At 35.6% G+C, this 27714-nt stretch overlaps 2 protein-coding genes across 2 annotated transcripts; both read left to right on the top strand.

Moving 5' to 3' along the window:
- The first annotated feature begins 1586 nt into the window (after positions 1-1586).
- LOC149733751 (ectonucleotide pyrophosphatase/phosphodiesterase family member 7-like) lies at positions 1587-9577 on the top strand. The gene is made up of 9 exons (XM_089880368.1): positions 1587-2011; positions 2360-2490; positions 5636-5784; positions 6762-6950; positions 7209-7354; positions 8059-8225; positions 8703-8824; positions 9080-9178; positions 9243-9577. The coding sequence occupies exons 1-9, from the start codon at positions 1869-1871 to the stop codon at positions 9519-9521; spliced, it is 1425 nt and encodes a 474-aa protein (XP_089736494.1). The 5' UTR covers positions 1587-1868; the 3' UTR covers positions 9522-9577.
- Positions 9578-11416: 1839 nt separating this feature from the next.
- LOC149733750 (cullin-1-like) lies at positions 11417-24500 on the top strand. The gene is made up of 19 exons (XM_089880367.1): positions 11417-11858; positions 12359-12458; positions 12672-12721; positions 13054-13249; positions 13632-13799; positions 14361-14502; positions 15998-16158; positions 16525-16687; positions 17190-17320; positions 17774-17961; positions 18445-18517; positions 19110-19241; positions 19649-19766; positions 20385-20461; positions 21029-21160; positions 21791-21898; positions 22291-22397; positions 22834-22939; positions 23563-24500. The coding sequence occupies exons 1-19, from the start codon at positions 11851-11853 to the stop codon at positions 23755-23757; spliced, it is 2355 nt and encodes a 784-aa protein (XP_089736493.1). The 5' UTR covers positions 11417-11850; the 3' UTR covers positions 23758-24500.
- Positions 24501-27714: the final 3214 nt, after the last annotated feature.

The following is a 27714-nucleotide window of genomic DNA, read 5'->3' as shown; positions in this document are numbered from 1 at the left end:
CTTATACTAGCCCGTCATCACCACCGTATAATATTAGTTAGTGTGGCACGACTTTGTGTCGTACAAATGAATTGTAAGCACCACGCCTGACCGTTAATAGCGTGTTTCTCCTGAACAAATGTGACGCGTTACGTTTCAAACTAATTCAGGCGTAACGTTAATTTAAAATGAGAAATCTATTCAAGCGAAGTCGTATTTAAAAACTTTAGCAAATCTGTAATTGACAGTTTTGTCTACATTTGGGGCGCCAAAAAGTACAGCTGTTGCGCCCACCCTACGTGTATATCGTTTGTTGTGACTACGAACTTTAATGCCTTTTTCTTGACAGAATAAATATCTCAATCGTCACATGCCAATTTTTTGCGTTCGCATAAGTTTAAAACGATGAGAAACGAACTTCGCGCGGTGAAACGGACATGATGTAAGTGACCTGAAAACCGGCTATACAGACCGTCTTCCGCCCGTGTCCATCTTACGTAAACTACAGGGTGTCACTCCCAATCTATAAAAACGTCGTTTCTATAAAACCCAGTCTGTCACGCATCCTAAGGGAAATGATGGCTTAAGGAATGCACCCCAACCAAAATACCAACGCCCACGACTACGCATTAAATAGTTAATAATACCCATCCGTGAAAAGACCAAGTTTACGTCCATGTTGCTCAATATCCTGCCCATCCTTCAACCGCAAAGTTAAATCATGGATTTGAAAGCGAAAATATTTAACTCGTAAAATCGAATTAAGTCGGCGTTGCCATTTCTTGTGGGCAACCTTTTCACAAAAGCGTACGTGATCAATGTAACACCTACATTAATAAAAAAGACATGACTCGATGATATTTTCCCTCCTAATCTATAGGGTGTTGGCTGTATATAAATACTTTTCCTTAATTGCGAGAACCCACATCGGTGATACGGTTCATGTTTCAGTATAACCCCTTTGGAATTTAAGTTTAAATGTCGATATGTGTACACTGGCATTTAATGTTGCAACTTCCATTACCGAATAAGGCTACGTTATGGTGCACATTCTTCGTATGCTGAGACGGTGAAGTGTGACCTTTTTGATCTAACAGGTGCAAAGAATTTCACACACATCTTTATAATATATCGCATAAAAGAAAACCCCGTATTTAGGGTCGGTCCCCAGGACAGCTAGTTCAACTTGTGTGTTTTCTATGATAAACCATTTGGCCAAGACATACAAAAATGACTATGTATCGTTTTTCAGTCTTGACGGGGCGAAACTTGCGCTATAGTGCCCTCTTTCAGTTAAATCCCATACATAATATATCTTGCCGTTAAAACTTAATAAATCGTCTAACTTTTTGAAATATTTTTTTTGTGTCTGAAATGACGCACATCATACGCACGAAATGGGTTATATAGTAGGGTGGAGGACCGTAAAAAAACTGTCCGATGTTAAATAAACAAAAAATAGGGAAAAAAACTTAGAAAAACGGAACACAGTTAGTAAAAGAGAAAATTACAAGAGGTAACATTTTGTGATCATCATAAAAGCAGTCGTAAGTCAACAAACATGTGTGTACCGGTTACATGTCCTTGAAAGTATATACAAAATAACGACACCCCTCGTTTTCTGCCTATCAATGACGAGCACTAAAGCTGCGAGCAAATATTTATCCTAATTGTAACAACATTGTTTTCCGTGAACAAATCGCAATGTTGCAACAGCAGGTGGTCAGACTACGGAGAAGCATATTTTTACTGTGGGTAACAATTAAGAAAAAACGTGTACCTAAACATATATAGACGTTAGGGAAACCAAAAAAGCAATTTTAAAGATCATATTTCTTGTATCTTGTAGCCATTAAATTGCCGTTTTCTTAAGGGACGTTTTAAGCACAATGGCAAGCGTTAAATCTAACAAAGTGTTAAGTATGATCGCAATGGGTTTGATGTGGTATGTAGTCGACGCCAGAAATCTTTTCGTGGACCGAAAAGAAGCAAAACCGCACAAACTTTTGCTTGTGTCCTTCGACGGCTTCAAGTAATTGAATGTTATCTTGCTTTTAATGAATGGTATCTTATTTCGAGTGGTTGCGGGATTAAGGCCTCTGGTTTGATGGCGTCGATATGGGTGTCCTGTTGTGGCCAGGCAGCGATCTGTCTGGAATTGAAGACCATTGTTCATGCTTACATACGTGGCTCCATAAGGCTCAAGTAAAAGGGCACCCCCCTATACACCTACATACCGTGAAATGCTACGTAAACTTTGAGAATTACGCCTCTTTACAAAAGCTTTATTGCACATGTCACAAAAATTTGTAAGGGGTTGCCAGCAATCTTCCGGAAACGGTCTAATTTTGTGATCAAATTACATTCTCAATACTTTTAGATGGGATTATGCGGACCGTACTCCTGAACTGGAAGCATTTCAATATTTGCGCGCGAATGGCGTCACGGCAGATTACATACAAGGGCCCTACCCAACACAGACGTCACCAAGCCATTTCACCATAGCTACAGGTAAACAAATGCAATATAGATAACAGGTCAACCGATATGTATATTTAGTTTTGAGTGTATATTGACTGTGGCATATCTTAATAAAGTATGTTTGAAACTAAATAAACCATGTAGTCGTGTGCAATTTATTATAAAATGGCATTGAACCTATAGGAAAACATCCAACTATCCTGATCGTGTTTTAAATAATTAACAACAGTCTACTAGAGTCCTAAGGTCCCCCCCACCCTGCGGAATATACACAGCCAGCACGTTAAGTAATCAGCACAATAGGGAACGTATATTTATTGTTTGCATAATCACTTGAATATTGAAAATATGCAACGATGTCAAACGTACGTGTGTATTTAATGACGTATTGCAATGACAAGTTTTAATGTTGAATTTATTTAAACTTTTGACCTATACACAGTCTTACAGTCCTATACTATATGGATCAGATCCTATACGGTGTGTCACGCCAAGCGACCTAGCATTTCGCCCTAAGTTGGCCCACCACACCCAAACCTAGAAAAACATATGCCTTTTTTCAACGATCATATAGTTATGTAGTTTTGTGTGTTGGTAACGGACACGTGGGCCCGGTGTGGCGGAAATCTGGTTCCCAAGAAATGTGGTTCCCATTGGCTACTGCGCATGCGTAGACACAGTACATTTTTATCAGAAATTTTTAAACCTGGTTTCGAACGAAACATATATTCATGTTTTTTTTATATAGTTTATTCTATTTAATGTGAAAATGTAGGTTTTGTCGCCCTTTTTCGTTGTTGATCACGTGTTGACGGTAGGCTAGTGGTCACTGGTTATACGTAATAATGTATATTTTTTTAATTAAAATACAGCATAAATTTCTATTAAAGAGATAATTCTTTAAACATAAACTTACGAAGTTTGTCGCATCTAACAACTGTTATTTTTAGTCGGAAACAAACTTCTGTGACACCAGCATGTTTAAAGTTATTTTCTTTATCACCACATGCATGGTTAAAGATATGCAGTAATATCTAATGGGGTGGGGAGAGATGGGACATCTTTTCATTCTATTATTTTTCCGATTCGGTAGTAAACTAAGAACGTTTTAAGAATTATAAAACCGTATCCCATCGACTCCCAAATAGACCACTGTTCATTGTATAAAACACGATCAGGATATTTGGATATTATGTGCTAAAGGTGTCCCTTCTTCTCCCACTCTACTATACTATTCTCCTAATTCTTAACTTTTTTTACCATATTAGAAAGATGATGTCATACAGTATAGTTATGAATGTAAAAAATTAGGGAAGATGGGACACCTTTAGCACGTAATGTTCAAATATCCTGATTTTGTTTTAAACAATTAACAACGGTTTATGGGAGTCGTGAGAATACAGTGTTATAATTCTTTGAACGTTGTTTGTTTACCAGCGAATGGGGCGAGTAATAGAATGAAAAGGTGTCCCATCTTACCCCACCCTACTATATATAATAGAGCCATATACAAAACGGGTGGGCATTGTACGAAGTTCCCCAGTTACATACTTCGCCCACGCAATCTTTACAAAGGCTGCGTTTATGTGACATAGAAAACCCCTTATGGCTTAATATACGATGTTGCGCCATTTGTTCTATATACATTTACCAACAAATAGAATCCATACATCCTGCCCTGGTCGTATTGACTGTGCATTAATATATCGCGTGAGAAAACTCGCCATATTTCCAATAAAGCTGATATACCTTTATAACTGTAATCCCTTGGCAAAAACACGAAAAAAGCATCGTATTATATTCGTTCAGACGACGTAAATTTGATTGTGTCTTATAAAGCTAGTTTTAAACAATTAAACAAATATTTTTGTTGAAAAAAAATAAAACCTAAAAATGGCATGATTTCTTTTCACATATAAATATTGTATATATAACAAATAACACCCAACGTATATGTGTTTGGAATAAATCTTAAACATATAATTCGAAAACGAGCGTGTCGTGGTTCCTTTATACTGATAACGCATTGTGATAAGTTATGTTGTAATACCTAAACTTAGTAGTTTTACAAGCTGACATAGGTGGTATAAAAGCATTATACAAATGGTGTTATAAAACCAAACTTAATTTCGTTTATGCACTGCCTGAAAGTTGTGGTTAATTGTTATGTGTTCGAAAATTCGATATGTATATGACTAATATATGACATCTGCTCTCAGTAAATCATATACAGTAGGGTGGGGGAAGATGGGACACTTTTTAACTCTATTTTCGCGTCCCATTTGGTTGTAAACAAATAACATTCAAAGAATTACAAAAACCGTATTCTCACAACTCCTATATAGACCGTTGTTAATTGTTTAAAACACGATGAGGATATTTAGATATTATGTGCTAAAGGTGTCTCGTTTTCCCCACCCTAGCCTACTATATGTTTACTGTTAGTGTTTGATTAATGATTATTATGGCCAATTGAAGCGCTGTAACTAGGATACAAAAACTGGGCCTAATATATAGTGGAGTGGAGGAAGATGGGGCACCTTTAGCACATAGTATCGAAATATCCTGGCCCTGTTTTGAACAATAACAGCGTTCAATGACAGTCGTGATAATAGGGTTTTATAATTCTTTGATTTTTTTGTTTTCTACCAAATGGGACGAGAAAATAGAATAAGTAAGTGTCCCATCTTCCCCCAGCACACTATTATATTTGTTATATTGGCCTGATAGACTAACTAATACCACTGCCCCATATATAACCGATATTATACGTTTTATAAAAAAAACATATTTTAACCGAAGGACAATGCAATCATACATAAATTAATGTGTATATGTAACATAATTCTGTGACAGTGGGACAACGACATTTGTCGCAGTACGTGTGTTGCGTGTTCATACACCTCGTGTCAGCGTACGGGTTGGATTGCATTACACATGCATTACTAATTAATTTCTGAATGGTTTGATTATTTCTAATGTATAGCAGGGGGAAGAGTCGTTAGATCACGGTTTTGTGGTTCTGTAAATGTTTACTATAAAATAGAACGGAAAAAAACAGAGTGAAAAGCCCTCCACCCGCCCCAGTATATATAAATTATCATCAATCGTGGTGCAAAACGCGTTAAAAGTGTATTGCTTTTGGTCTAATATGCTATTATGTTATACGTTGTAGGTCTATACACCGAGTCCCACGGTGTTGTACACAACTGCTACTTTAATATCAGTGAACAACAAGTGCGAGACACATTCTACACTACACTTGCAGTAAATGAATGGTGGGATAATGGGGCGGAGCCTATATGGATAACAGCTGTCAATCAAGTATGTTGGAATACCTACCAAGTAATCATTAGGTCACGGTAAACATGCCCAGTCATGTTATATTGACGTCATGTGTGTTATACGTTAGAAAAATGGACTTCGACCGCTAGTTAAGTTATCGTAAGTGTTTTATGGTTTGATTTATTATGTCAATTAAATTCCTTATTCCAACAAAAAGTCCTTGTTACAGCAGTGGTTTTACGTCACTCAAACTATTATACACCTTTCAGTTTTGGGGTTCGACTTCGCAAGTCGTTTTAACGTAAAAGCTTCATACGTTCATAACTTTAGAATTATTGATAATTAGGTGTTTTATTATTATTGGAAAACAAGGCGCAAAAGAACGACTGGCAATAAGCTAAACCATAGATATTCTAATACGTATTATGGAGTATCGATGGTTAAACAGCTAGGAAAGATGAATAGCGGCTGCTCAAAGGTTTACCATTCATGTACAAAAAATATGAAACACTCTTTCGATGCCTGGTTTTTTGATCAAACCAATTCACTCGCGTTCTGCGCTCTGGCGCCAGCTTGCGACGCAAAGTGTTTGCACTAGAAATACAAAGACAATTGCACAATTTCAGCATTAAGTATTGGTTTCATTACCACACTTGCTAAAAAAACAGAACAGTTTATTTATTGATAGTTTCATGTTCCTTAAAGAGGGTTGTTTATAGTTAAACACACAACTATATATTCGATATTTTCTGCTAATGAAGTCCAACTTACCCCACTGCTAAAGATATTAGATATAGATCACTGTATTAATTGGTCCGTTTTTAACGTTTTTCAAAAGGACTTGACATTTCGACGTGTCATTTAATTTATTTCGGTAAAAGGTTCGACACCATTTTCCAGGTGTGTTTTAAATCGTTACATTTAGTGTGTGTTGTTTTGTTTGAGCCTATCTAATACACAGTTAATGCATTGATTAAGACGTGATTTAGCAAACTAATCGAAGTTTTTTTTAACAGGGCCTACGTAGCGGAGGTTACATGTTTCCTGGAAGTTATGCAAGCATTGGCGGTGTAACTGCCACAAAACGTATTTTGGAAACTTCTGATTCACCGTTTGAAGAATCGGACTGGAGAGTGAGAATAGACGAGACAATGAAGTGGTTCAATGATGATGGTCTTGATATGATTGCCTTGTACTTTGAACAAGTAAATATAAATACCCAAAATTCGAAACATTGAACTTACCTAGATAGACTTATTTAGCTTAGCACATAACATCCAAACATCCTAATCGTGTTTTAAAAAATTAACAACGGTCTATGGGTGTCGGGAGAACACGGTTTTATAAATCTTTGAATGTTCTTTGTTTACTACCAAACGGAACGAGGTAATAGAGTGAAAAGATGTCCCATCTTCCCCCACCCTACTATATATACAATAATCCCATAATGTTTGAATTTTTAGCCTGACGTTTACAGCCATAGATACGGACCAGACAGCCCCGGAATTGCTAACAAAATAATGCCGTTGCTAAATCGAACAATTATGTACTTGATTGAAAAAGTTGAAGAAGCTGGCCTAACTGATGATCTGAACATCATTATTACAAGGTGATTTCTAAACTATGTTTCATAGCCCAATAGTGAGTTGTAGAGATATAGTGGGGTGGGAAAAGATGGGACACTTTTAGCAAATAATTTTTAAATATCCTGATCGTGTTTTAAACAATTAAGAACGGTCTACGTGAGCCGTGACCATACGGTTTAATAATTCGTTGAATGTTCTTTGTTTACTACCAAATGAGACGAGAAAAATGGAATGAAAAGGCGCCCCATCTTCCCCCACCCTACTATATCAGTATTGCTTTACGTCTACACTCAGCCTACAGAGCTATATTTTACTGCACAGCATACTTATTTGGTCATGAAAACATAAATATTTCGTTAGGAAATAAAAAAAGTTTTTATTTGGTAGTAAAAAAAGTATATTTACAGAATTTTATAACCTACATATTTAAAATTCTAAAGGAGGATTGTTAAATGTTTAAAACTCGACCAAGAAATATCGAAATGAGATGTATAAGCCAACGGTATCCCACCTTACTCTCTATAGTACAGTATATAACAACCGATACGAAAATATATAAAAAAAAACAATATTACATAGCTGGTCAAAACGACTCTGGAATATCAGGACACTCTTGAGGAATTTTGTATTAACTTTTATTGGTCTAACTCTGTAATGGACACTAAAAAAAACAAAAAAAATTCCACCTTTATATCAAAACTATTTACACGTTTCAATATTTTTGCAGTGACCATGGTTTTACCGAAATTGACAAGACAGTAGGTCGTGAAGATGCGATATCACTTGCCCAGTATGTAAACCAATCTTTTATTGACTTCCAATTCGCCTACTCGGCTATTGCACTAGTGGAACCAAAGCCAGGTTACGAGGAATACGTACGCGACGAACTGCAAAGTAAGATGGTCTTGTTTGTGCCTGATAAATATAAATCCATTTACAGACTGTAGCATACATTAATTCTGGTATTCCTACTTTTGAGTTCTGTAATTAAATTTAAAATCCAACACCGTTTTAGAAGTATAGTAGTGTGGGGTAAAATGGGACAGATTTAAAAAAAACTTCTTGCGGGCTCAATTCCTGCCCTACAGATTACTGTAATTAATTATTAAAAATCGGTTTTAAAATATGAGAGAATATGTACTGAAGTTTTCCAATTTCATCCACCCCACTACATGGGTTGATATTTTTGGGATGCTTAGCCTAGTCTTGGTAGTAAAAAAAGATGTTTACAGAACTATATTATCGCAGCTTTGCAACAGTTAAACATCGTTGCTACCTGTTTAAAACACGACTAGAAAATATGTGATTTATGTGTTAACGCTTTCCAATTTTACCTTACATTACTATAATACTTGCCGTCTTTTAAAACAGAGGGTAACCCACACATGCAAGTCTTTCTAAAACAAGATCTTCCTGAGAGGTTGCATTACACACACAATGATCGTATTCCGTCTATTGTTATTAAAGTTGATCCTGGTTATGCTGCGTATCAGGTTATTTTAATACTATATGGTGTTATAGAGTGGGGCCGGGGAAAGTGGGACACCTTTTCATCATTTTTTTCTCGTTCCACTTGGTGGTAAACAAAGAACCCTCAAAGAATTAAAAAACTACGACTCTCAGACCATTGTCAATTGTTTAAAACACGGTTAGAATTTCTGGATATTATGTGCTAAAGGTGTCCTATCTTTACCCACCCTACCATAACTTATTTTTATTTAAATGCTTGTTTCTGTTACCTAAAATAGATATTCCCTGGTATTCATGTAAACGCTGGCGAGCATGGCTACGACAACAACTTGGAGAGCATGCGGGCATCTTATTACAGCATTGGGCCATCCTTTAAGGTAATCACTACACACCAAATATTCTTTCTGGCCATATTAGTCATGCAACTTTTGGGGCTTTCAGAAAAACTACTCATTTTCCGGGTTCGAAACAGTAAACATGTATCCGCTAATGTGTCACCTGCTGGGTCTTGAGCCAGCTCCAAACAACGGCTCATTATCCGTCCTTATGGAAACCTTGGTATCCGAGAGTGAAACGACAACTTTGAAAGACCGTGAAACAACTGGCAGCAGTACAACTATTCCTTTGTTAGAACAAACGACCACTGGAAGTGCGTCAAAACTGAACGGAGCAAACCTTATGCTTGTATTCATGTGGCTGCTAATCGCAAGTGTTTTGTAAACATATTGTGCATAGCCGTCCGCTGTATTATTTGATCGCACATATAAACATTTAACGGGTGAAACATTTAACGGCCTATAGGGTGCGGGAAGACGGGACACCTTTAGCACACAATATCTAAGTATCCTGATCGTATTTTTTAAAAATTAACCATGGTCTATAAAGGTTGTGAGGATACGGTTTTATAATTCTTTGAATTTTTAGAATAAAAAGGTGTTTCATCTTCCCCACGCAACTATTTACGGTTTTAAGTTTCAATTAACCGCTTTACTTGTTCTGAAAAGACATATTATTGGCGGAAGATATAAGATGTTGTCTATTCTCTATAAAAATATGGTTATAATGTAACTTTACGCTCATATTTGTACTGCAGTCGGACTTTAGCATGCTTTGTATATAATTCTTATCCTGTTATATGCAGATTGTCTGTAGTAAGGTGGGGAAAGATGGGACACCTTTTCATTCTATTTTCTCGTCCCATTTGGTAGTAAACAAAGAATGTTTAGGGAATTATTAAAACGTATCCTTATGATTGATGTAGGTCGTTGTTAATTGTTTAAAATACCATCAAGATACTTAGAAATTAGGTGTTAAAAGTGTCTCGTCTTCCCCACCTTACTGTATATTAATCCAACATCTACTTTCACAACAACAACTAACTTGTACCAGATCGGTTGTTAGTACGAAATTTTGTGATCAAATATATTATACAAATGCGATTTGTCAAACTTATTTTATAATATAAGTATTAAGGAATAAAATGCGAGAAAATTTAAACAGCAATCTGTTACTCGCTGAACTTTTTCTTTTTAATCCAACATACTTTTCGTTGTCCGGAACCCGTCAAGGGATGCGTGATTTACGGGAAACCGTTAATCCCCCTTGTTAGCCCTGCACAAAACAAACTGTTTAGAAAGGTAACAACATTTATATGGGTTCTGTTTTCTGACTGCTCGTAGACAGTTCGTGGAAATTGAATCACTTAATTTTCAGTATGAAGAATTTAAGTCAAGAACTTGTAGTTACAGATGACCGTTAAAACCATTGACGGAGGACTTATTTCTTTAACTAGTTAACAATACCATAGTTTAATAATGTATTATTATTAAACTATGGTAATACCATAGAATACTAATTTACAAATTTTAATCTGAAATTAGTATATTTGTCCACTAAAAAAAAGGCTGTTACATTTACTAATCCAACGTACCAAAGACACGATTCTTTATATTAGTAAACTGTCACTAAATCGTGACAATAACAATGGGGCCAATTCATTGCCCTTTTATCTGTAAGTTAGTATTCTATGATAATACTGAGGCAGGTTTCATTCATTTCATTCATTCAGGTTAGGCTTATTTTTACAAAGGTTCGGGGAGAATGACTATAGCTTACATGTAGTCGCACGGTGTCAGCAAAGAGAACAAAGAATTTCATGACATCTTTTGTGAAAGAATCAGAGGTTCGTTTTTTTATCAACGACTAAAGTGATAATTTTGTTCGTTATTTTTGTATGGTTATGTTATTATAGTTTACATTGTATTATACCAAGTAGTGTAGTCATGGCTTTGATATCTACAGTCTTATAGGACCCTCCGTTATTCATATATTAGGACGTGTCCTTTGTTGCAAATTTAATGAACAGCAGTTAATAAGAAGTTTTAAGTCTTTGAAAGATTCTGCAAAAAGTGATACAATTTGTATATAGCTGCATGAACCTGCTTTACGTTGTAAAATTTCAGATTATTGTTTTGTGTGCTGGTCAATATTTTTACTTTATTTATAGTCTTTATTTTTATTGTTATAGCAGTTTTAATTTAATATTTGAAAAAAAATCGCGGTGCTAGTAAAGAATCTTCCCCCACCTTATTTTCTAACCCCTATAACCACTAACCCCCTAACCATCAACACCTAACCACTAACACTTTGTGACTTTACCAGCCTATTCTGCTATGTACCGGAAAATTCTTCACTAGTGCCAAAATCATTTGCATTGTTGCATATGTATATAAATGATTTATTGTAACTTTGCGTATATTGTAATTTAAACCTTTTTTGCATTATTCAACCAATATGTAACATTCTTTTGGTGTTATTTTAACAGAAGTGTTTAAAAGTTCTCTTTAGTAAAATACTTTTATTGACTAATGTTAAAAACACTTGGTCAAGTGTATTACAAAACGTCAAGATTGCCAAGCGGAAAAGGAAGCCGGACAGCAGTGCCTCGTCCCAATCTAGCAGCTCAAAATTAGCGTCCGCTAGCGCTTCCACCACTGGGGGTCGCAATACAACCACCACATCGGTTAGTTCAGCTGAAAGCAGTTCCAAAATGTCCCGGTGAGACACATGGTTGTATTGTTAGCAAATTTTATAGTATCAGTTCAAAATTCCCCCTGTATCACGGTAAAAATCAAGAAATATATCAATACAGGGAAATCTGGTGTTTATTCGTTGATCTATGGGGTGCTGGGTAGTTTTCACTTTTCACTATCACCCATTTCACAGTGATTCCAGCTTCTATGTAGGGTTTGTGGCAGTACCATGCTTTACCGAAGTTACCCATAGAAACACATCTGATAAAAACTATTGTTGCACAAACAAAGTCACATATTATTAAAACTCAAACTACTATATAAATTGTTTGATGTATCTGTTTCTGATTTTCGGAATGTTCATTACTTCTGTATTTGTATAAATGTACCTTTTTGGCTCGACAGTGACCAACAAGGTGCATTGGTAGCAACTGACCCTTTACTAGTAATACCATGTTAATATGTTCACTTGTACTAATAATTTAACTTATATCATTTTACCTATATCATTACATTCATGTCCAGTCGTTCCTCAATGCAACACAACGGGGGAGGAAACCCACACGCACGTAGATATATTGGACTTGATCAAATATGGGAGGATTTACAAAAAGGCATCAGTCAGGTATGTGAATATCTTATTCTGTCAAACTGAATTTCCAGAAGCACCTGTATATTAATGTTGTGTTTTCCCATACTTTAGTATGGACTTTTTAAAACACAACAAAATTATATATATATATATATATATACATAAAATATATATAGCCTATGTTTTTTTAACATGATGATTTTTGTTCAGCTTGTGCTTGAAGTTCAGCTTGTGCTTGCTTTTCAGGTATATGCAAGACAAAGTATGGAGAAGAAGAGATATATGGAACTCTATACGTATCCTTTTATATTAGTTTCTTTTTTTATGGACACCAGGACTTCTATCAATATAACAACCTGGATTAGCATTTACTATAGTTAGTTTGATAATGAAATAATTAAAGGTCCTAACCATAGGCCTGCTTGTGGTATCTTTTTGTTGGTCACCGGGCACCAATTAAGACACCCTACTTTGTGTGGTGATAAATCAATTAATTCTTAGGAATAATAAAATTGAACAAATTTTATCTAATTCTTAGAAACTTACTTTTTGCCATTTTTACTGATTATAAAATTGGCAGTCAATCAATATCCATGCGTCGTCCATTTCTTTAACATAATAAACCCAGCCATGTTTACAACTACTGTACATCTGTGGATCAGAGTGTGTCAGCAAGACAAGCTCCCAACTCATCCACCCCACCAGGGAGGGTCTCCACAACAAAGAAAGACAGCAAAGCAATGACAGGAGCACAGTTTGTTGGCTTCGAGCTTTATAAAAAGCTCAAGCAGAATCTTCAAATGTACCTCGCCGATAAATTGAAGGTGATAAAATGCAGTATTTTTTAGAAAAAAATGCAGTATACTAATTCAGAAGCCCTGTTTGTATCCTATTTTTAAAATGTAGGTTCATTAAAATCCATTTCAAAATTCAAAACTTGAATTATAACGTTCCAAACCAAATACAAGTGATCCACCAAAATGCATTTTGCGACCGCCGAAAGCAAAAAGAGTTAAACTACAGTCGCTACTCGCTACACTAAGCTATGAATTTGTTGAAAAAAATTACCACATTTTTTTAGGTTTTTGTATTTTTTAATTTTCAGAATTTCTGTAACTATATATTTCATAAAAAGGAACTATATCTATATTTCCTAAAAAGTTAAAAAAGGACCATGTAAAAATATAACAAATTCTGGGTCCTTAGGCTGGAGAAAACCTTTTAAATGAAGATGTTCTACTTTTCTACACAAATCAATGGGAAGATTATCGTTTTAGTAGCCGTGTTTTAAACGGGGTGTTCGGTTATCTAAATCGCCACTGGGTGAAACGTGAATGTGATGAAGGGAGAAAGGAAATTTATGAAATATATTCGGTAAGGATTTCTAATGTGTAAATTAACAGATTCCTAATTTTATTCCTCTGAAAACGATAAAAAACAGATTTATTTAAAATAACAAAATACATGTTATTTGTTGAAGGGCAAGTATTCTCTAATGCTATGCTTTTGTTAAAAACTTAAATGTTGTGACTATGAATGTGCTTTTTATATTTTTAAATCTTGGTTTACATAGCTCTGTGAAGATTTTTTTACATCGTTTGAGGAGTATTCAAATTTTGTAATCTGTTAAATAAGAATTAACATGTTTTTTTATCTCCAATCAATGTCTTTACACTTCACAGTGATTTATTTTGATCTACAGTGGCGCAGCCAGGGGTGAGTTAGGGCATTGCGACCCCCCCTTGTAACTCCCCCCCCCCCAAAAAAAAAAATTAAAAAATAATTTTTTTGGACAATTTTTTGATTAAACCACCCCCCCCCCCTTTTTTTTTATGGCTGCGCCACTGTATATAGATATATATTTATTCAATTGGTGTCACAGATTTGAACTTAAGAAATTACCCACTGACCATTTAAATGTGTTTGTCCATAAAGCTTGCTCTGGTTATTTGGAGAGAGAATTTGTTCAAACCTCTTAACAAGCAAGTCACCTCTGCTGTGCTTAACTTAATTGAGAAGGAAAGAAATGGAGAGACCATAAACACATCCCTTATAAGTGGAGTGCTAAGGTCTTATGGTAAGGAAAACTTTATCATGCTTTGTTTTGTAATATAACTTAACAAGTGCTTTTTTTGTAATGATTATCTTTATGTATATATTATATATGTAAAGTGTATTTGTCATGTGTTTTCTGCATAGCATGACAATCTTAAATTAGAAAGTTTTTCAATGGAAACTTATATGGTAAACTAAACTTGTTTGGTGTCATTCCTGTTTGGAATTTAGGATCAAACCACAACTATTCAGTTAGTCGGTAAATCAGACTCCCGGAATCCTATGCAAACCTTTACTTTAGACTGAGTTCAGAGCGATGATCAAGCAAAGACTCTTTTTTGCCAGGTTATCATAAAGAGTGAGAATCACCAAAGATATCAGAATTATTCACATTTCATTTCGTTAAATAATACAGGACTATATATATTATACAGATGAATTTATGTTTTGCTTTTTGCAATACTACGTTATGTAAACCACATTATTTTTCTACCTACTCAAAGTCTTTATATATAAAGCTTTCATTGAGTAGTCAGATACAGTTAATTAGGACAGTTTCACATAAAAAAGTTTTAGATTTTGTCAAATTTCAGTTGAAATTGGTATCGGGCTGCCCCTTGATATCAGGATCATGAGACCGCGGTCATCAATTGCTAGATCTTCGTCCGATACAGAAGCAAGCAACGCACGTGATGATAATATACTATTAACATCCAGGCAGTCTCAAGGTGATCAATTAAAATCAGTTAGGCAGAGATCATTTATGGTAAACAGTTGTATCTATTGACAGGTTGTTAACACTGGTATATTCAAATATTCTTGCAGATTGTGTGATCATGCTTTAATAATACAGAAGTCAGGTCGCAATTTTATGTCGTTGAATCTGTAAAATAGCATTAAATTTTTTGATTTTAAATGTTATCTAGTTCAGTGGTTCTCAACTGCTGGACCGCTGTCGGTCCCAAAATAGTATTTATAGAATTTTATATCTCAATTGCAAAATGCAAGATGTTAAAGTCTGTACACTGAAGAAATGAAAACATCAAATTTTAAAATTAAAAAACTTTTTTAAACTGATTGAACTGCTAAGCCGCGAAAAACATTAAACTGCTAAGCCGCGAAATTTCTTTTTTTTAAAAATAAAAACTTTTTTAAACTGATTTAGAACTTGGTCAGTTTCTAAATTTCCAGCACTGTGACATAACATGGAGTTCATTGTCTACTTTGGACGTTATCATACGGGATTAGTTACATTTTGGGTTGATTTTTGGAAGTCCACCGCTTCGCAAAATTTGTTTCAAAATTTTCCATACACAAGCTAAAAGGTTGAAAACACAATTCTAGCCTGTTTTTATCTCATTAAAGTACCGATCTGTTTTAACCTTTACAATGCATTTGTTGGTTATAAGTTTGTAGTGAAACTGCAGAATGTAAACTGATTTAAAAGTTGATTTTTAAATGCATCTAACATAACTCTTTACTACAGGAACTTCTAAAATTCATATTTTCCTATCTAGTTGCATTGGGCTTAAGCGAAAATGAACCAAATCGAACGCAGTCACTTTCTGTTTACAAAGAAGCGTTTGAGAGTAATTTCCTCGCTGACACGGAGAGATATTTCACCTCGGAAAGCCAAGAATTTCTTGCTGCAAATCCTGTCACCGAATACATGAAAAAGGTAGCGTGTTTTAAACTGAGATCACAACTTTTAACGCAACATGATTTTAATAAGGCTGTAGGCATGTAGATGTAGGTTATGTAGTTTTAGTGCCCGCTCCCTAAGTAGTCCGGATGTAGTTGTTATTTGTTTTTTTACAATGGCATCTGGCTTTCAGTCTGTTGCAGATATAACTGTAAATACCTTCTAGCTTGATTGTTGACTTTTTCTGTATTTTTTTTATAAAACTAGAATTTATTTTATTACTCTTATTAAAAATATATATATTCTATATATATATACATATATATATAATTATATATATAATATTTATATAACTTTTATGGCAAAAAGATTCCTTCAAAACATAAAACACTGTTCGTGCAGGCTGAGGCGAGGCTCCAAGAAGAGGAGAGAAGGGTCCAACTCTACCTCCACGAATCAACTCATGATCAGCTCGCGAGGAAATGCGAGCAAGTCCTCATCGAGCAACATCTTGAGCAGTTTCACGCCGAGTTTCAAAGTTTGTTAAACGACGATAAAAATGAAGGTAAATGGGATTTTTTGGGGGTAAATATAAGGGAAAGCTCTGAATAGATGGATAAATAAAATTATTAAATAACATCACAAATTTTCACCAGTTTAAGATATAGAAGAGAAATTGTTTTAATATTGCCGATATTTGTAGCAGCATCCTGTGTATTATTTGGAGTGAGGGCAAAAAATGGTAGGGGGGCTGAGATATAGGCGTGTATTACCCATTACCCATTTTGGAATACTCTCGGTTTCCCTACATGCGGTAGTGCAGCACAATTTTTATGCCTTTTGGCTCCAATAGACCCATATTTTTCTTTTTTATGCCTATGTTACTGCATACAAGTATTTAAAAACCATTCTAATCGTTAAACTGTGCATCTAGCACTGTTCAATTTTGAAGAGGGGCAAATATGATCAGCGGACCTGAGATTTAGGGGCGAATCGGCCGTTACTCATCCTGGAATACTATAATCAGCATAAAGTTACCCCTATACACTTTAATCCTGAACCTACAGATCTTGGCCGAATGTTCAAACTGGTTTCTAAGATTAAAGACGGTCTTGGGGAATTAAAAACCTTACTTGAAGCTCATATTCATAATCAGGGTGATGTTGCAATTAAACAATGCGCAGATACAGCGGTTAATGTAAGTAAATTACATGAAGATGAAGTGAACATTTTTTGTATTTAATGTTTTTTTTACTTTCATGTTAAGTTAACAGAATTTGCTTTTGTAGCTTTTTTTTTCAAATTTAAAATGAAATTTCTGTACAAAGCAGTAAAATTTGCCATGTTTAATTTAAACCCTTTAGCCACATAGGAGAGTCAGAAGTTACCAAACTAGATTTAGATTGCAAACATAGCCAATCCTATATTGCTGTATAAAATTTTATTCAGAAACACAAAGGGTTTTGTTCTTTAAAACAGGTATTACATAGTTGAATTTTCATTTAAACTACTGTCCTTTAAAAATATTCCATGTTATTCATTTTTAAAACATTTCCTTTCGTTTAGGCTTAAAATTAGGTATGAATTTGAGCATTTAATTTGAATTTAAAACCATAAACATTGCATTAACCATTGTTCAATCACTTCCCAGGACCCGAAGCTTTATGTGCAAACAATACTTGACGTGCACAAAAAATACAACGCGCTTGTGCAGACGTCGTTCGACAACGACTCTGGCTTTGTGGCCGCTCTTGACATAGCATGCGGTCGATTTATTAACAAGAATGCTGTCACCACATCAGCCAAGTCTTCATCTAAATCTCCAGAGCTATTAGCACGGTGAATTTAAATTCTACTGTTTATTTTCCTATAATTTTTATTATAATTTTGTTGTAGTTCATACTTATTGGCAGAATTTTCAGTTTAAGTGGTAGCACGGTAATTTTTAAATTCTACCGTTTTCTGTCTTATATTTGTAATTTTGATGTAGTCAGTCCTTTTTTTTGGAAAACTTTCAGTTTAAGTGGTAGCTTTGATTTGTGTTGCAAAATTTAGACTGTTTAAAGACAATGATAGAAAAATCCTTTACAATTCCATTAGTATTGAGTATTGACTGCAATATTCCATTTCTTGTTTTAGATCCTTTTATTTTAGTTCAAAAACCATACAATATTAATGCTTATAACCTATATCAGAAAATAATTTAAAACATCTGTAATTAAGTTAATTTTGTCAGGAGAATTGGAATACATTTACATTGTATTTTTTTAGGTAGAGATTTATATGCAGAATCTTTATTATCTCATTTTCATTTTTTTTTAGATATTGCGACACACTTCTAAAAAGTGCAAAGGTTTCAGAAGATGCTGAATTGGAGGCAACGTTAAAGGAAGTGGTGAGCTCCCCGCCTTACTTTATTTATATTTAACTGTTATATATGTCTTAACCCTTTGAACGCGCAATTCGCCCGTTGGCTTGGTCCTACCACAAGTTACTTAATAGTCCGTAGTGCGGTTATTTCTTATCGTACGGCCCCAAATATGCAATAATCTAAGATTTGTTATGACGTCATCAATTTTATGATGACGTCATCAAAAAAATAAAAGTATGAATTTGAAGATAATTTCATACTGCACAAACTTCCTAAAGAAAGTTTTGGTCTGGCTGCTATGCTTTGCTTGCAAAATCCAATTCAGTGAGGCGTTAATCTATACTTTTGTCGCCTGTCATATTTTAATCGAAAGAATGCAAAAATAGTTTTCAACTTGTTTATCATTTTTAGATGACTTTAACATTTTTTTGTTTTATTTTTCATTTTTTTATTCTATATGGTGACATCCTATGATGAGTACGTCAGGGATTCTAAGGATTTATTCCCTATTCGCCCGATTTTACCAACAGCTAGGCATTTTTAGACTAACAACCTCGTAAAATTGGGTATTTTGTCATTCCCACTCTATCTGACCACATTGACTTTTATCTTTCAGTTGACAGTGTTCCGATATATCGAAGACAAAGATGTGTTTCAGACTTTTTATTCAAAGATGTTAGCCCGACGTCTCGTGCAACATACTTCTGCAAGTGACGACGCAGAAGCTCAGATGATATCGAGATTAAAAGTAAAACATAGTTTTGATTTTATTCAACAAACTAAAATAAAGATTTTTTTTCAGTTTACAGTACTAAAATATTTGTGCATTTAAATGCATTGAATCTGCTCAGTGGCCTTACTGTATTGTGTATTTTAATTTTTATGTCAAAGTGAATATAATAGGTTGTGGACTTTTGGGTATGATGGATACTGTTAGCGCACAATATTCTTATTTCCGAATCGTGTTTTAACAACTGTATTGCTTCTTTAGAATCGTGAGAAATCGTTTATGTTCGGTAAATGTTCTGTGTTTTCTACCAAATGGAACGATAAAACAGAATAAAAGCATAAATTGTCTCATCCCTATGTACTAATGTTGTCTCAGCTGTTTTAAATTTATTGACACTAAATCTATAACTTCTGCTATATTTTCAGCAAACGTGTGGTTTTGAATACACGTCCAAGTTGCAACGAATGTTTCAAGACGTGGACGTAAGCAAGAATTTAAACGAGCGTTTCCGAACTCACATAGCTGCCTCTACACCACTGGATTGTAAGTTCAGAAAAGAAAATTGTTAACTTCAAATTACACAAAGCGTTTGTTTTATTGCATACATTCTTTTGGTACCTACTGTACCATTTTGGTCCCAGATTTAAAATGGCATACCAAAAAATCAAAATTTGTGTATTGATGGATATGCACAAATGTGATCTAAAGGTACAAAACAGCCAAATTTGTTTTATTTCAGTGTTTTTAACAAGAAGAAGAATCTATTTCTATCAATACACAAATTTTCATGTTTTACTGTTATCCCCCTTTAAACATTTTTTTGTGAAATGGAAAAACTTTGTATAATGTAAAAATTAAAATTTAAACATTGAAGTTTTAACTATGGAATACAAAGTTTGATTTAGATTTTTATTCTCTACAAAAAGGTTAATATTCTTTTTCACCAAGTAAGAAGTAATTAACCATTTTATGTCCAACTACTTTGCTGCATCGCCTACATGCATAACTTTTATACCCTGTGATGCATTACCCAATAGCAGACAAAAAGTTTTATAAAATATAAGTTTTTACCAAAAGAGCCATTACAAGTATAATATTACATCTGTTAGTAGCAACGGAAGCAGAATACCTTTTATATTTTCCGTTGTATAATTTTTGCAGTGGATTTCTCAATACAAGTTTTGAGTTCGGGTTCTTGGCCATTTCAGCAATCTGTTACTTTCAGGCTCCCTGTTGAGGTACTTAAGTGTTTAAGTGTTTTCTTTTAAACTATATTTCCTACTCTTAGTGTAAAGTTAGTAGAAACACTTAAGAGTTACAACATGTTTGTTTTATCAACATTAATGGTATTTGGATCAGAAATGTACTAACTGTGTTATATATCACAATTTATAATGACCAATATGGTATGGAATATAGTGAAGTAATTGTTATTACATTCATCGGTGTTTGTGTTTCAGCAATGCTCTAACACTGTTATTGCTTTATAAATGACTAAATATCCCAGATAACTTTCATTTCTAAAATCACCCTGTTGAAAACTTGGCAATACACAAGCTGCATAATGTGTACAAATACAAACTTGGTGTTACTTGGAAGAATGGCCAAACTTTGATCTAAATCATAGCCATAGGTCCCATGGCATGCATTGCTGTAAGACCTCAACCATATAGAATAAAACAATCTACAATTGCAAACTTGCCTTACTTGTTTATTAAAACTAGAAAATATACCCGCATGCCACAAAAAAGATGCCATATCTGCAATACCAGCATGTTGTTTTCTTTGATGAATTTTGTTTTTAGTTGGAAAGGAGTTACCAGCGTTTCACCACATTTTACTCGCAAGCTCATAACGGACGTAAACTTTCATGGCTCTACCAGATGTCTAAGGGAGAAATCGTAACCAACTGTTTTAAAAACAGATACACATTCCAGGTAAAATACCAATAAGCAGATATATTAGTTCTGTCATGTTTTGAGCTACCATACAAGCAATGAAATATATAAACTATTAAAGCTCGTCGCTGCTATCATTTTTGGATGTATGTGTTTTTGAGCAAGACACTTAGCGGCAATTACTTTAACCCAGTGGTCACTAATGGGTTGTCCAAACTGTAATCCATTCATAAAATATCACAAGATCTCTCCCAAAAGTAATCGCCCGCATAGTTACTTGGTAACTCAAAGGCGGGCACGAAGTTGAATCAAAGGCTATTGAGTTAGACATGCAATGTGTTAGATGTGCAATGCTGGCACCTTTGTAGCCTTATGTGCTTGGGCAAGAAACTTAGCCGTCATTGTTCCAACATAATGGTCACAAATGGTTTGTCTGAACTATCAGCCATACAGAAAAAATGCAAAAAAAAACTAATCACTCAACTAAATCATAGCCAGAACTAGATCTATAAAATATTAAAATAGAACACCAATGATATAACAACTGTCATTTCCCTGCCACATAAGGATACTGGCCTGGGATAGATGAGTTACATTGGTTTTTGGTTGGCATTCTCCTTGTGTCTGAGCTCATATAAAGCTTAACATTCAACCATATTCTGAATACAGGCATCCACGTTTCAAATGGCGATTCTGTTACAATACAACTCAGCCACATCATACACTGTGCAGCAACTCGCGGAAAATACTCAACTGAAAATGGAAATCTTGTTGCAAGTAAAAAATCATAGTTTAGGCATTTATAAAAACAGTGTTTCTCAATATTTCATGGTTTGTGGCTCATTTTTAAGGGCGTTTGAAGTAACCTGCTTCATTTATAAAATGAGTGTATTTGTTGTCAGCCTAGTAATTGTTTTCAAAATTAACATGGGCAGAGGTCTGCTTATGAGATGACACCCTTGGGGTCTATGGTTAAGAAACGTACCTTAGTTAGTGTCTTCTTGTTTAGCTAACAGATAGGAATTAAGGCATTGAAGCATTTACAAATAACCCATATATTTGTTTCTATTTCTATGTTTATAGCTTATTCTAGGTAAACAAATGCAGCAAATGTGAATTTGAGCTTGTTTTTTTTGTGATTTTATAAAATTATTGTCATTTTTTTCCAGGTTTTAATCCACCTGCTTAAGTGTAAGATCCTGCAGTGCAAAGATGAGCCCGATGCTAACAACCTCAAACCACATAATGAAATAGAGCTTTTCCTTGGTTACAGAAGGTAATACCTATATGACTGAGGTTTTGCATGTGTTCTGTTCTGTTATAAATTGTTTCATTTTATATCATCTCATAAAGCCTGGAGCGTTAGCACAATTGGTTAGCGTGCCTGCCTCGAACCCAATGGTAATGGGTTCAAGGTCCGTCGCTGCTACCATTGTGGACAGATGTGTGCTTGGGCAAGACAGTTAACGGCAGTTGCTGTAACCCAGTGGTCGATAATTGGGTTGTCGGAATTATCAGCCACACGTAAAAAAAATCCAAAAAAATAATCACCCACAAAGTAACATGCTTTATAACTCGTAAGCTGGCACGAGGTGTATGAACCCGTGTGATAACGACTGTCGTTTTCGGCCACGCGAGGATAAAGTAAGTTACATTCATTCATAAGTCAAAAGTTATGTGCCGCACTTATATAATCATTTTACTCCGTACAGTAAGAAACTACGTGTAAACATAAACAAACCTGTGAAAACTGAACAAAAACAAGAGCAAGAAGTAACCCATAAGCATATTGAAGAAGACAGAAAAATGTTAATTCAGGTGAGACTTATTATTCCATTCTATGTTTAATAATATGGTTGTGTTGATCTGATACTGTTGCTAATTTAATTTTGAGAGTTATAAATAGACCTTGAAATTCATTGTGAATTTTTGTAAATGTTAAATTTTGACGTCGCTAGTTGTACTCTGGAATAGTAATGCTACCTGTCATATGTAAATGGTTTGTGGTGATATTTTTATTTGTCATTTATATTCAAAGTATTGAGAAGATGTGTAATACATTATTCATACATCTACGGGTAACGGGTCAATTGTGGCCTAAATCCTAGGGCCCATGGCGTGCCACGCTGCGGGACCTCACCCACATAGAATAGAATACATTATTAGGGTGTTAAAAATCAACTTGTAATAATGAGTTTTCTGGCATAATACAGTGGTTGAAAGGGTACGTTTAGTGCCACCATTGTTGGCCTATGTGTTCATGGGCAAGACACTTGTATAACAGCAATTGATCTAATCTGGTGGCCCCTAATGAGTTGTCCAGATTTTATAAAAATAAAGTAACCTTGCACAATGACAATAAAACAGAACACCTATGTTATAACCACTGTTGTTGTCCCACACTGCAAGGATAAATAAGTTCCATTCATTCCTTTATGCAGGCGGCGATTGTCCGAATCATGAAGATGAGGAAACAACAGAAACATCAACAGTTGCTCTCGGAAGTTCTCTCACAACTATCCTCCCGTTTCAAGCCAAGAGTGCCGATAATTAAGAAGTGTATTGACACTCTAATAGAGAAGGAATACTTAGAACGTGTGGAAGGGGAAAAAGACATGTACCAGTACCTAGCCTGAGTCTCCGGGCCACATTTTTTGCAGAGCTATTTATTTGTTAAGGTTCCTGGGATCTGTAAGCTAGTTAGTTCTATTTGTCTAAAAAGTGACGCACCAAAGGTCTTGGAAAAGTTTTTTTTTTTTGCTGCATGTTTTTAATTCAAAATTTATTACAGCTTCATGACAAGCCTAACGCAAAATGTTTAGAACTTGAATTACTTAATTTAAATGACGCCAGGGTAATTTTGATAAGAAAATGGCTACAGTTGTGTCCTGCGAATGCAGTTTTTGTTTTGGGAACTTGTAGTAGGTGGGTGCTGGGTAACCACAAACACATAATTCTGCACTAAATAAAAATTGCATTAACTTATTTCAGTTTTGTGAAAAACTTTTGGGGGTATCAAAATTTGAAAAGCTGCATTGCCTGCCAGTTTTGGTACAAATATATTATCTGTTTTCATGCTAAGACCGCGATCTAGAGAGTGTAGCGCTTTCTGGAGACACACGCGTACAAGTTATATCATTGCATTTTTGTCTTTGAACGTGTTATTATGTAGCCTGCAAAATATAAACAAAGACATATCCGTACCTATTCAATGTAGGTAAGTTCCTGAACGTTGATTCGTTCGCTCTTACATTGCGTTCTATTCACTTCTGCTACATTCTTCTTTTTGATTTCACTTACTCCCTGTTGTTTTTACGTAAAGGTAATTACCCACACGCCGCCCTTTATACGTTGCTTAAATACAGTTTCGTTTACTGCGTATGCGTTTTTTATGATTCGAATCTCTCGTTTTATAATTGTTAGTAAGTGATGTCCGGCGCCGTGGTAAAGTGGTTAGCGCGCCTGCCTGTAACTCAGAGGTAATGGGTTCAAGGCTCGTCGCTGCTACCATTGTGGGCGTATGTGTTCTTGAGCAAGACACTTAACTACAATTGCTTCAACCCAGTGGTCACTAATGGGTTGTCCAAATTATCAACCATACATAAAAAAATCACCCACAAAGTAACGTACATGGTAACTCGTAAGCTGGCACGTGATGTAAACCCGTGTGGTAACGACTGTCGTTTTCCGGCCACGCGAGGATAAAGTAAGTTACATTCATTTATAAACTTAAAAGTGCTAAACAAAATTTAATTCGAATATTTCAGTAAAGGCGAAATAAAACAAATTCCATTAGTTTGCGAGGTTGGGAAATTGTATACTATGTTTTACGCGCGTGGTGGCAGCAATGGGCATTCAATCTCTGATACAAAGTCAGTGTGCGGATAGGGAAATGCGTTTATTTTGCGACTAGATAAAATAGGTCGTCGAAGTTTTATGAAAAACCCTAAATTCGAAAGGATTTATATTTTATTGCGTGGCTAATTAGCGGCACAAACTTTATAATGTTTAGAATAAAAATTCCAAAGACGCAATGTTTTTAAATCATGGTTTAGCAGCTAAAAGTCACATTCTGCTGCCTGTAGAACTAGCAGAAGTCGGTACTCTTGCGTGGGTCAAGCTGCAGAATTAGACCTACTGGCGTGCGAAAGGCATGCGGGCCGATTGCTCTTTCACAGAGCACTTAATTACCGATAGAGAGGTTGACACCGAAGAAATATTAATCGACGCGAGCAGTCATGCTGCCAGAAATCCAAACCGTTTCACCTCTTGATGTGTATAATCAGATACAACTCCGTGACACACGAGTACTTGGAAAGAGTTTAAAACCCAACAGTAAACGCCACATATTTCCTGACTCAAGAGGTCTATTAATCTTTACTGACAGTTTGTAACAACAATAGCAAAGGTGGCTCCTGAAATTCAATTTCTTTGGCGTTTCAGGATTCCTAACAGATGGTTCAGCATGTGAGCTTGCGTTGGTTACGTCACTAAGTTTAGCACTTTCGGTGCGTCCACAGCAAACAGACTCAAAGCCACTTTCGGTCGAAAGGGCATTTATGGAGCTTAGGTGACGCTTACTTGCGTGCTTAATTACAGCAGGCGGTAGTTAACGAAGTGGCACACTTTGCTTAATGGCTTCTATACTAACACATAGATACGGCCGTGTTTGCTACAAAATAACCTGGCAATTTCTTTGGGGATCGGTGCGGTTTTAAGCCTTATGCGGGTACGTTCAATTCTTTTTAAAGGAAGAATATGAACCTGTCGACGTGGGTGGTCGAACCTGTAAAGGTTACTTAAGGTCATTGCCCTGCCACGCGCGTGAGCGTATGCTAAACCACTGTCGAGAAATTTCTCATACGTACTGTCCCGTGGACACGCAGTGTACGTGTGGTCTCATGCGTCCAGCCAAGCGGAGCGATATATCGATGTAGCAATCTCTATGTTATTGTTAGCAAAGCGCCGAGAACGGTGGTGGTTGCTCGTAAATGGAGTAAGTTCGAGCCGATTCCGTCAGCGATGATTGGAAATAAATAAGCAATAAAAGTGCGCCTCATACCCCTGTCTTTTCCAAATTACGAAAAATAATTATCAAATTACGAAATAACAAACAAAAAAACGAAAACAGTTCCCAATTAGTGGAATGTTAAAACGGTAGCGGTTAACAAGTTAACCCTAGCCCGGGTCGCTTAATTTGCGTGTGCTTGTTGTTATTATCTGTCAGCACTTTGCAAAGCGTGATCGAAACGCTAAACATAAGTTTTCAGAAACAGTTTCTGTCTTTTATACACTTCAATGCGGTACAGGTCAAATACATGTAATGACGTGAAGCGAAATTCTGTACTGTGATGTCCAGAAATTTATTTTTTTATTCCTAAGCAAGTGTGATGTATTTTTAAATGCTATTTGATGTTTAAAATAAACACACTGGCGATTTAAATGCTTGATAAATTGCTATAAACCTCGGGAAAACAAAAAAAACAAAAAAAAGATTTCTGTCGAACAATATGACAGATAAATTGAATTGTTTTTGAACGGTAATTCAACTTGAGAACAAAACGCAAAACATTGGGCGTGTTCAAATGGAAGTACAGGTGTTGAATCTAATTATGCGCATATGTCGATGTTTTGTAAACAGTAAGCCAGCTGCGACGGCACGATTTGGTTTATGTGCAATGCAGTGAGCCGCACCAGAATATCCAACCTTCAACGGAAATCACATTCCAACATTACCACAATGCCATTCGTGCCTGAATTTAGCGAATAATGGGAAATTTACTATTCTAAAGTCGCCAATGTTTAGTTAGACTAGAAATAAATTGAACAGATCGGAAAAGCAGCGTCTGGATCACGTAACTTAAGACTGGAAGGGGTTACATTAGATATTTTATAAAGGGAAATTAAGACGTGATTTATTAAGACCATGTACCAGTGACGCTGGTTGGACACCTTCCTATCACGCGCAGTACTTAATGTAAATGAACCTTGTTACCGAAGGTCGATTGCAAATGAACTTCAATTTCCACTTCTGATATATTAGCTGTTTAGCTCAAGTGGCTGCGGCCTTGAATTAAATATTGCGTCGCAGGTCACTTCAACTGCAGTGTGCTGGGGTCAGCACGGATTTAAGAAGAGACAGAATTCACAGCTAACGGTGCGAACAGCCTTGTGGCTTGTGTTTAAAATTCCACGGATCGTTATGACTTTAACGTCCGTCAATGGAAACGGCTTGTTTGCATTGAAATCCGACCGGCGTTAAGCGTTTGCCGTGAACTTGGCTTGCAGCTGGCTTCAACACGGTGCCAGCTACGCCCAGCAAATCACTTGACCTCATCCAGATCACAATGACCCCTAGATTCTCATCCTCGGCTGGTTAGAGCTACATTCTGCATGCCAAACAAATCAAAGATGTCAGATTAGTTAAGTAGGAGTTGACCTGGGACGTTTTGTACAATCAGTCACGTGATGAAAATTACCCGGCTTACTGGTTTGCGTGACAGAGAGCGGCAAATTTTAGAATTAAAATTAAACCATGGATAAACCTATTTTAGCTGTTTTGTCTCAATTGTAGATTTAATACATCACGTCGG

Source organism: Ciona robusta, chromosome 7 (genome assembly GCF_009617815.1).
Source record: "Ciona robusta chromosome 7, ASM961781v2".
NCBI classification, from domain to species: domain Eukaryota; kingdom Metazoa; phylum Chordata; class Ascidiacea; order Phlebobranchia; family Cionidae; genus Ciona; species Ciona robusta.
This window is presented reverse-complemented; position numbering and strand designations above follow the sequence as displayed.